This window comes from Trichechus manatus, unplaced genomic scaffold, assembly GCF_000243295.1.
Source record: "Trichechus manatus latirostris isolate Lorelei unplaced genomic scaffold, TriManLat1.0 scaffold00211, whole genome shotgun sequence".
Taxonomy (NCBI): domain Eukaryota; kingdom Metazoa; phylum Chordata; class Mammalia; order Sirenia; family Trichechidae; genus Trichechus; species Trichechus manatus.
The window spans coordinates 3,118,126-3,129,276 of NW_004444147.1; the positions used below are offsets into that span (position 1 = coordinate 3,118,126).

An 11,151-nucleotide genomic window follows, 5' to 3' on the forward strand; every position below is an offset into this window, starting at 1 on the left:
GGGGTTGTTAACCAATGTCATAAAACAGCATGTGTGTTACTGTTACATGAGAAACTATCTGTTCTGTAAGCCTTCACCTGAAGTACAATAAAATATTAAAAAAAAAAAACAAAAAAACTAGTAATAGAAGTACCATACAATCCAGCTATCCCGCCCCTGGAATATATCCTAGAGAAATAAGAGCCGTCACAAAAATAGATATATGCACACCTATGTTCATTGTAGCACTCTTCATAATAGCAAAAAGAGGGAAACAACTTAGGTACCCATCAATGGATGAATGGATAAACAAATCATGGTATATCCACACAATGGAATACTACACAACGATAAAGAACAACGATGAAGCTGTGAAACATAACATGGAGGAAGCTGGAGGTCATTAGGCTGACTGAATTTAGTCAGTCACAGAAGGACAAATATTGTCTAAATCCAGTATTAGAAGAACTCAAGAAAAGGTTTAAACACAGAAGACAACATTCTTTGATGGTTATGAGGGTGGGGAGGGAGGGTGAGGGTTATTCACTAACCAGACCGTAGATAAGAATTATCTTAGGTGAAGGGAAGGACATCAGGCACTACAGGGGAAGTCAGCACAATTGCACTAAACCAAAAGCTAAGAAGCTTCCTTAATACAACCAAACACTTCGAGAGACAGAGTAGCAGAGGTGGGGGTCTGGGGACCATGTTTCAGGGTACATCTAGGTCAACTGGCATAACAAAGTTTATTAAGAAAATGTTCGGCATCCTACTTTGGTGAGCGGCATCTGGGGTCTTAAAAGCTTGCAAGCGGCCATCTAAGATGCAGCAATTGCTCCCAATCACCTGGAGTAAAGGAGAATGAAGAACACCAAAGACACAAGGAAAGTATTAGCCCAGGAGACAGGAAGGGGCTCATAAACCAGAGACTTCATCAGCCTGAGACCAGATGAACTAGAGGGTGCCAGGCTACCACAAATGACTGCCCTGACAGGGAGCACAAAAGAGAGTCCTGAATAGAGCAGGGGAAAGGTGGGGTGTAAACTCAAATTCTAGTAAGAAGACCAAACTTAACGGTCTGAGACTGGAGGAACCCCAGAAAGTATGGCCCCTGGATTCTCTATCAGCCCAGAACTAAAACAATTTCCAAGAACAACTCTTCAGACAGGGATTAGACTGGTCTGTGGGGCATAAAGTGATACTTGTGAGGAGTGTGCCTCTTAGCTCAAGTAGATAGAAGAGACTAAATGGGCAGCTTCTGTCCGGAGGTGATATGGAAAGGCAGAGGGGGTTAAAAGCTGGTTGAATGGACATGGGGAATCAGGGGTGGAAAGGAGGAGTGTGCTGTCACAGTATGGGCGGAGCAATTAAGAGTCGCATAACAATGTATGTATAAATTTTTGTATGGGAAAAATTTAAAAATTTAAAAAAATATTAGTGAGGGGGTTCTACTTCTAATAATAAATAATAGCAAAGTAGTTTCTATCAGACCAATCATCCTTCAGATAACTATAAGCCCTAAACAAAATATTAAAAGCTATCTGAAGAACTAGAGAGCAATGAAAAGCAGTTAGAAACTTGGGAGATTCGACACCTGAAAGAAGAAAACAGCACTGGGGGAGTTCCCACCTCCCTTTTACCATAGCTTTTTGTGGAAGGACAGGACCTAGTTGGGGCCAGAAAGAACACCGAAAAGTCAGATGGAAACTTACAATGCTAACGGCTTGAAGAACCACAGGAAAGTCTTAAGGGTCATAATAGCAACTAGAAAGTGATACAGGAAATCCAGAAAGCAATGATTCTCCAAATTCTGACCAAACCTCTGCAGGACCCCCAAATACACAAGTAAAGGGTAGAATTCGAAAAAGCCCAGCTAAAGCTAAAATAACTGAACAGATTTCAGCTGCTATTCACTGCAGGGAAGACATTAAGTTTGAGTTCACCCAAGTTAAACACATGCTAAAATTAAAAGCAACAACACTCTTCTGAGGAATAAAACAGAATCCAGTGTCTCTATAACATTTACAATGTCCAGAACACAATCCGAAATTACTACACACATAAAGAAACAGAAAAACATTAATTCATTATCAACAGGAAAGTATACTGAATGAAAACCAAATCTAATACGACCTAGATGCTGGAATTAACAAAGATTTTAAAGCAGCTATGTCCAATGAAAATATCCCTCAAGAATGAAGACAACTTAGGGAACACTGAGCTTCTGTTAAAGGTAATGGAAAAATTCAGGAATGGTTAATGCTGATGACTAAATAATAAGATGAAAGTATTTAATGTCACTCAACTGTATATGTGATGACTGTTAAAATGTCAAATGTTGTTACAGATTTAACACAAAAAACATTGTTTTTAAAAATAACAGAATGAAGGCAAAATAAGGACATTTTCAAGTAAATAAAAACTAAGAATTTATCACCAACAGATCTGACCTATAAAAAATCCTAAAGGAAGTTCCTCAGGCTGAAAGGAAATAATACTAGGAGAAAACTCAGACCTTCAAGAAGACTGAAGAGCACTAGAAATGGTAAATATGAAAGACTAATTTTTTCTAATTTCAAGGTACATAAAACTGTTTAAAGTATAAATAATAGCATTGTACTGTAGGGTTTACAGCTTAGATTTCATCTACAACATAAAGAGCAAGATGGAGGATCAATGCAAGTATACATACAAGATTCTACATTTTAAGTAAAAAGGTACAATACTATTAAATGGACCACTGTCTTAGTCATCTAGTGCTGCTATAATAGAAATACCACAAGTGGATGGTTTTAACGAAGAGAAGTTTATTTCCTCACAGTCAAAGTAGGCTAAAAGTCCAAATACAGGGCATCAGCTCCAGGGGAAGGCCTTCTCTCTCTGTTGACCTTCTCATCAATGTTCCCCCAGACTAGGAGCTTCTCTGGGCAGGAACCTGAGGTCCAAAGGACATGCTCTGCTCCCGGCACTGCTTTCTTGATGGTATGAGGTCCCCCTGTCTCTCTGCTCACTTCTGTCTTTTATATCTCAAGACACTGCCTCAGGATACAATTCAATCTTGTAGACTGAGTCCTGCCTTACTAACACAACTGCCGCCCATCCTTCCTCATTAACATCATAGAGGCAGGATTTACAATATATAGGAAAACCACACAATACCAGGAATCATGGCCCAGCCAAATTGATAGACACATTTTTTGGGGGACATAATTCAATCCATGACAACCATAAAATGTTAAGAATATATATTGCAATCCTTTGAACATCCACTAAAAAACAATGCAAAGAGGTAGAGCCAAAAAGCTAATATACAAATTTAAATGCAAATCTAAAATATATTCAAATACTAAGAAAAACTGAAATCAAATGTTAAAACAGTAGATCTTAATCCAGCCACATCAATAAAAGACATTATTAGGTTAAATGACAAAATTGGAATACAAGTGGCAGATTAAACAAAAGTTGTTATATCAGTGTTAAATTTACTGAAATTAATAACTATACTATAGTTACGTAAAAGAAAATCTTCTTCCATGAAATATACACTGAATTATTTAGAGTTAAAGGGCCATAACGTATGCAACTTGCTCCCAAACAGGACAGGAGAAAAACTGTGTGTGTGTTAAATGAAATTCTAAAATATATTCAAATACTCAGAAAAACTGAAAGCAAATGTTAAAGTAATAGATCTAAATCCAGCCACATAAATAAAGAACATTATTGAATTAATTGACAAAACTGGAATACAAGTGGTAGATTAAACAAACGTTGTTATATCAGTGTTAAATTTACTGAAATTAACAATTATACTATAGTGATGTAAAAGAAAATCTTCTTCCATGAAACACACACTGAATTATTTAGAGTTAAAGGGCCATAATATATGCAACTTACTCTCAAATAGGTCAGGAAAAAAAGTGTGTGTGTGTGTGTGTGTGTGTGTGTGTGTGTACACAAAAGGAGAGAGTACCATGATAAAGTCACGATGATAAAGTCAATGGGGTAAAATGTTAACAAGAGGAAACTGTGGAAGAATCTGGGTAAAGTGTTCTTCGTATGATCTTATTCTTGCAACTCTTCTGTAAGTTTGAAGTTATTTCAAAACAGATATAATAAAAGACAATTATAAAAATGTTATCAGAATAGAAAAATTTGAGAAATCATGTTAAGTGGTGAAATGCAAAAGGTACATTGTGGATGTGACTATTACAAAAATATATGCATGTGGACAGAGACTTGAGGGCAATAAGCAGAAATGAAAATATCTGCTTCAGACAAATGAGAGTTACAAAAATTAATACAGTTGCAGAAATGATAACATTTTAATCATTTTTGAATCTAGGTGAAAAGTGAAGACATTCATTCATTATACCATACTTTCAGTTTTTCTGCTGGACTAGAATTTTTCAAAAAAAAATTATTTGAAAAAACTTAAAAAACAAAATAACTACACAGTACCATAATAATCTGAATCAGTGTAAGTAGGAATACTTAAATAACACCAAATAACAAATAACCTACTCAGAATGGTTATGATGACAATATTTTGTGTAAACAATTCCATACCTATGAATATCTATCTATTTTTAAAACATATTTTAAGCAAAAATGGAATTCTACTGGGCATGTTTTATCACTGCTTTTCCACTCTATAGCATAGTGATCATAATTCTGGTTAATATACATATTTCTACTATCTCAAAACATTTAATGAGGTTGTCATAGCATAATTAAAATTAAGACAAAAGAACTAGGAAATAAGTGTCCTGGCAGGATTAGAAGTTGACATTCTACATATTATTAAAAATATTTCTATTTTACGAACTTATTTTACTAGTGAGTCTTAGTTATTTCTTTTTCAAACTGAGCATCCACTGTCTCTATCAATATTTCCCCTGAACAACAATAAATATCACTGCATTTACTGGAAGTGTTAACTTCATGAGTAACAAATACCTACCTATCTAATATTTTTCTGGATATGACAGTAAATATCACTACCATTTACATTGGCAAAATTTCTAATTTGAATATAATTAGAAGCTTGAAACCATACAAAAAAGTTCACATTTACTAAGCACTCCCCATGTAGCAGGCACTTTGGTGGATTAATTCGTTTACGTGTGGTAGAAAAAGTTGATAAGAATAAGTAAATAATTCTGTAATTAAAAAATAAATAAATTTAGAAAGATGACTGAAAATACTAGCTCTTACCAGAAAAGACATCAAATAAACTTGTTCCATCACCATTGTCATCATCTGCTGCCATGATCCTATTTCCTTTTGAGAGTCGCCATCTAACATATTAAAATAAAAGATTTTCCACTGTTAAAATAAACCTCATAATTGAGACTAAGCCTAGCTTTAAATTAAAAAGCAACTTTCAAATTTGAACACACTGAATAAGTTCACTCTTACCATCTTTAAAACTAGACCTGTGATTTCTAAAAAACGCCTAACATTTTCCAGGCTAAAGTCAAAGCTATAAAAAGAAAATCTTAAACTTGCTAATATGGTTAAGCTATGTTACAAAGTAAATATGCTGATTTTATAAAACAGACTAAAATACAAATTAACTTTGCACTAAAATAAGCCAAGAACCATCACTACTGCCACCGAACACACACATTAATACTAGCAAGAAACACTCATACAAAAAAATCACTTAGGCCTAATAGAAACACTGGGTCCTGGTGGCAAAGTGGTTAAGGGCTCAGCTGCTAACCAAAACGTTGGTAGTTCGAACCCACCAGCCACTCTGCAACAGAAAAACAAGGCAGTCTGCTTCCATAAAGATTTACAGCTTTGTAAGCCCCCTGGATTTACAAGTACAGATTATGCCTCAACATAAAAAAAAAATCCTCACAACTGGACCAATGAGCAACATCACGATAAACGGAAAAAAGATCGAAGTTGCCAAGGCTTTCATTTTGCTTGGATCCACAATCAACATCCATGGAAGCAGCAGTCAAGAAATCAAAAGACACACTGCCTTGGGCAAATCAGCTGCAAAAGACCTCTTTAAAGTGTTAAAAAGCAAAGAAGTCACCTTGACAACTAAGGCGTGCCTGACCCAAGCAATGGTATTTTCAATCACCTCATATGCACGCGAAAGCTGGATGATGAACAAGGAAGACTAAAGAATTGATGTCTTTGAATTGTGGTGTTGGCAAAGAATACTGAATATACCATGGACTGTCAGATGAACGAACAAATCTGTCTTGGAATAAGTACAGCAGAATGCTCATTAGGAGCAAGGATGGCGAGACTATGTCTCACATACTTTGGACATGTTATCAAAAGGAACAAGTCCCTGGAGAACATCATGCTTGGTGAAGCAGAAGGTCAGCGAAAAAGAGGAAGACCTTCAAGGAGATGGCTGCAACAATTAGCTCAAGCATAGTAATGATTGATAGGATGGTGCAGGACTGGGTAGTGTTTCGTTCTGTTGCACATAGGGTTGCTATGAGTTGGAACCGACTCAACAGCACCTAACAACGTGTGTGTGTATATATACATATACATATATGTATATACACACACATACAAGGTTAGCCCTTGGCTGGTATCTGAAAACTTGGGATTTCAGAAGGGTTCCCATCATTCCCAGAACAGATAAAAGTGGCTCACTGTGCCTAAACTGTTTGTGAAAACATGGCTTATGCTAAACACCTGCTTTTCTTCCAGGAGTCTAAAATTTTGGTATATGCTAGGCAGAGCTACCTATGTGACCAGCCTCCAATAAAAACCCTGGGCGCTGAGTCTCTAATGAGCTTCCCTGGTTGGCAACATTTCACACGTTGTCACCACTGGTTGCTGGGGGATTAAGTGCTTCCTGTGTGACTCCGGAAACCCTGATGGCATAGCGGTTAACAGCTACATCTGCTAACCAAAAGGTTGGCAGTTCGAATTCACCAGGCACTCCTTGAAAACTCTATGAGGTAGTTCTACTCCTATAGGGTCGCTATGAGTCGGAATGGACTCGATGCCAACGGGTGTGGTTTGGTTTGGTTTGTGTGACTCCACTGGGAAAGCACCCTTGGAAACTTGTACCTGGTTTCCTCCAGACTTCACCCCATGGGCCTTCTTCCCTTTGTTGATTGTGCTCTGCATCTTTTTACTATACTAAACCATACAAATATATGCAAAGTCCTGTTAGTCCTCCTAACAAATCATCAAGCCTGGGGGTGGTCTTGGGGACCAACGACACCGACTTCATACTGTTTTAGTTTTTATTACTGGTAGTTATTACTTTAAAAAAGAAGAGAAAGATTCTACTTGACCTAGTAAGTTAAAAACTGGGAAAGAGATATAAATCTAAGAGGTCTGGCAATTCTGGATCCTTTGTCACTCATCTGTCTCAAATTTTTTTCTATTTGTTTATATGACCATTATCCCCACAAAATAATATCTAGTCCCTACCTTGAAGATTAAAATTAAAAAAAAAAAATCACTTATGAATTTAAATGGAAGCAACTGTAGGCAGCTAACAGACACATGAGGAAATGCTCATAATCATTAGCCAGTAGAGAAATGCAAATCAAAACTACAATGAGATACCATCTCACCCCAACAAGGCTAGCATTAATCCAAAAAACACAAAATAATAAATGTTGGTGAGGTTGTGGGGAGACTGGAACGCTTATACACTATTGGTGGGAATGTAAAATGGTACAACCACTTTGGAAATCGATTTGGCACTTCCTTAAAAAGCTAGAAATAGAAGTACCATAAGATCCAGCAATACCGCTCCTTGGAATATATCCTAGAGAAATAAGAGCCGTCAAATGAATAGATATATGCACACCCATGTTCACTGCAGCACTCTTCACGATAGCAAAAAGATGGAAACAACCTAGGTGCCCATCAATGGACGAATGGATAAACAAATTATGGTATATTCACACAATGAATGGAATACTATGCAACTATAAAGAACAACAATGAATCCATGAAACATCTTATAACATGGAGGAATCTGGAAGGCATTATGCTGAGTGAATTCAGTCAGTCGCAAAAGGACAAATATTGTATAAGACCACTATTACAAGAACTCAAGAAAAGGTTTAAACACAGAAGAAAACATTCTTTGATGGTTATGAGGGTGGGTAGGGAGGGAGAAGGTTATTCACTAGCTAGATAGTAGACAAGAATGATCTTAGGTGAAGGGAAGGACAGCAGGCACTACAGGAGAAGTCAGCACAACTGGACTAAACCAAAGCTAAGAAGTTTCCCGAATACAACCAAACACTTCGAGGCACACAGTAGCAGGGGCGGGGGTCTGGGGACCATGTTTCAGGGGACATCTAGGTCAACTGGCATAACAAAGTTTATTAAGAAAATGTTCTGCATCCTACATTGGTGAGTGGCATCTGGGGTCTTAAAAGATAGCAAGCGACCATCTGAGATGCAATCAATTGGTCCCAACACAGCTGGAGTAAAGAAGAATGAAGAACACCAAAGACACAAAGAAAGTATCAGCTCAGGAGACAGAAAGGACCACATAAACCAGAGACTCCATCAGCCTGAGACCAGAAGAACTAGATGGCACTTGGCTACCACCAATGACCGCCCTGACGGGTGTTCTCTGAAAGGAGCAGAGAGTCCCTAATGGAGCAGGAGAAAAGCGAGGTGCAGAACTCAAATTCTAGTAAAAAGACCAGACTTAATGGTCTGACTGAGACTAGAGGAACCCCAGAAAGCATGGCCTCCGGACTCTCTGTCAGCCTACAACTAAAACCATTCCCGAGGCCAACTCTTCAAAGATTAGACTGGACTATGGGACATAAAATGATACTCGTGAACAGTGTGCTTCTTAGCTCAAGTAGATACATGAGACTAAATGGGTAGCTACTGTCCGGAGGTGAGATGAGAAGGCAGACAGGGTCAGGAGCTGGTTGAATGGACACGAGAGATCAGGGGTGGAAAGAAGGAGTGTGCTGTCACAGTACAGGGAGAGCAACTAGGGTCACATAACAATGTATGTATAAATTTTTATATGAGAGACTAACTTGAATTGTAAACTTGCACTTAAAGTACAATAAAAAATAATAATAAATAAATAAAAGGAAGCAATTGCTCATTTCTTAGTCACATCCCATGCTGCAGTAAGAGTTCTTCAAAATTGTTTGGGAATAATATATGTACAGTAATATAAAGAAATCAAACGAAGTTACTTGTGTGGTTTCTCAATATATACACGTTAAAATATTAAAGTGACTCGGGTAGTTTTCATGCCTCTCAATTCCCATTATTCCTTTCTTTGATAACTGAGCTGAGCCTTGTGACTATTTCTCCTTTGCTAGCTGACACAATGTTCATCAGTAGAGAGTGCTGGAGGGACACGAGAAGCAGAAAGAGATTTCTCTTCCTAGTTTCAGTGTGCCTGGCTACCCAGGCTCCTACAGAGCATGCTTTCTCCAGGGCTTACTTCCTGCAGTAGGCACAATTTCTCCAGTATGAGGCTCCTGCAGGGCATCGTTTTCTCCATGCCCGCATGGGTCAAGCATAGTAACCTCCTTCCAGATAAGGAGGAAAGAAGGAAAAGGAGACAAAGAGTAACTTTTACAGTGGAGAAACCTGGCAAACACTTCTTTAACCAAGTGATGAAGGTCAATATCAGTATCACCTCCAAATACTCCAGTTCCTTTGGAAGTTTATAAACATAGGTTAAAGGACAAATGCTAATGAAATTGGGAAACATATAGAACCGAATAAGGAGCACTGGTGGCACAACAGTTAAGTACTCAGCTGCTAACCAAAAGGTTGGTGGTTTGAACTCACGCAGCGGCTCAGCAGGAGAAAGACCTGGCAATCTGCTTCACAAAAATTACAGCCTAGGAACCCTATGGGGCAGTTCTACTCTGTCATATAGGGTTGCTATGAGTTGAAATCAACTCAACAGCACCCAACAAAGAACTGAATAACAATGAATACACCATAGAACAAAATTTATGGGATACAACTAAAATAGTACTATTAGAGGAAAATTTATATAGCATTAAATAAATACATAAGAGACAAAATATTAGTGAGTTCATATCCAACTCCAAGTCAGAAAAAGAATAAAGCCCAAAGAAAGAAAATTAAAAAGAGGAGAAATTAATATAAAGTAACAAGCACCACTAAGGATGAATTAACAAAAAGTTGGCTTGCAGAACTGAATTTCTGGGTTTGAAGGATTAGGAGCATAGTCTCGTGGGACATCTCAGTCACTTGGCATAATGTAGTTCATAAAGTCACGTTCTACATCCTAGTTTGATAAGCAGCATCAGAGGTCTTAAAAGCTTGCAAGCAGCTATCTAAGATACAACTATTGGTCTCTACTCATCCAGAGCAAAAGAGAAAGATATCATTGTTGATATCAGACGGATCCTGGCTGAAAGCAGATAATACTAGAAAGATGTTTACCTGTGTTTTATTGACTATGCAAAGGCAATCAACTGTGGATCATAATAAACTATGGATAACATTGCAAAGAATGGGAATTCCAGAACACTTAATTGTTCTTATGAGAAACCTGTACATAGATCAAGAGACAATCGTTTGAACATAACAAGGGGACACTGCGTGGTTTAAAGTCCGGAAAGGTGTGCATCAGGGTTGTATCCTTCCACCATACCTATTCAATCTGTATGCTGAGGAAATAATCCAAAAAGCTGGACTATATGAAGAAGAACAGGGCATCAGGATTGAAGGAAGACTCATTAACAACCTGTGGTATGCAGATAACACAACCCTGCTTGCTGAAAGTGAAGAGAACTTGAAGCACTTACTGATGAAGATCAAAGACCACAGCCTTCAGTATAGACTACATCTCAACATAAAGAAAACAAAAATCCTCGCAATTGGACCAATAAGCAACATCATGATAAATGGAGAAAAGATTGAAGCTGTCAAGGATTTCATTTTACTGGATCCACAATCAACACCCATGGAAGCAGCAGTCAAGAAATCAAGGCACACTGCATTAGGCAAATCTGCTGCAAAAGACCTCTTTAAAGCACTGAAAAGCAAAGATGTCACCTTGCAGACTAAGGTGCACCTGACCCAAGACACAGTGTTTACAATCGCCTCATACGCCACGTGAAAGCTGGATGATGAATAAGGAAGACAGAAGAAGAACTGACGCCTTTGAATTATGGTGTTGACAAAGAATACTGAATATACCAT

The 11,151-nt window shown here is 37.8% G+C and overlaps 1 protein-coding gene across 3 annotated transcripts in view; it reads right to left on the minus strand.

The window, feature by feature from the left end:
• The window catches only part of CASP8AP2 (caspase 8 associated protein 2), a 57,204-nt gene that overhangs the window by 34,796 nt on the left and 11,257 nt on the right, over positions 1-11,151 (minus strand). For all 3 annotated transcript variants that reach the window (XM_023742484.1, XM_023742485.1, XM_023742486.1), the window contains exon 2: positions 5,194-5,276. In XM_023742484.1, coding sequence (XP_023598252.1) covers positions 5,194-5,248 — 55 coding nt within the window. In that variant the 5' untranslated portion in view covers positions 5,249-5,276. The remainder of the gene's footprint in view (positions 1-5,193; positions 5,277-11,151) is intronic.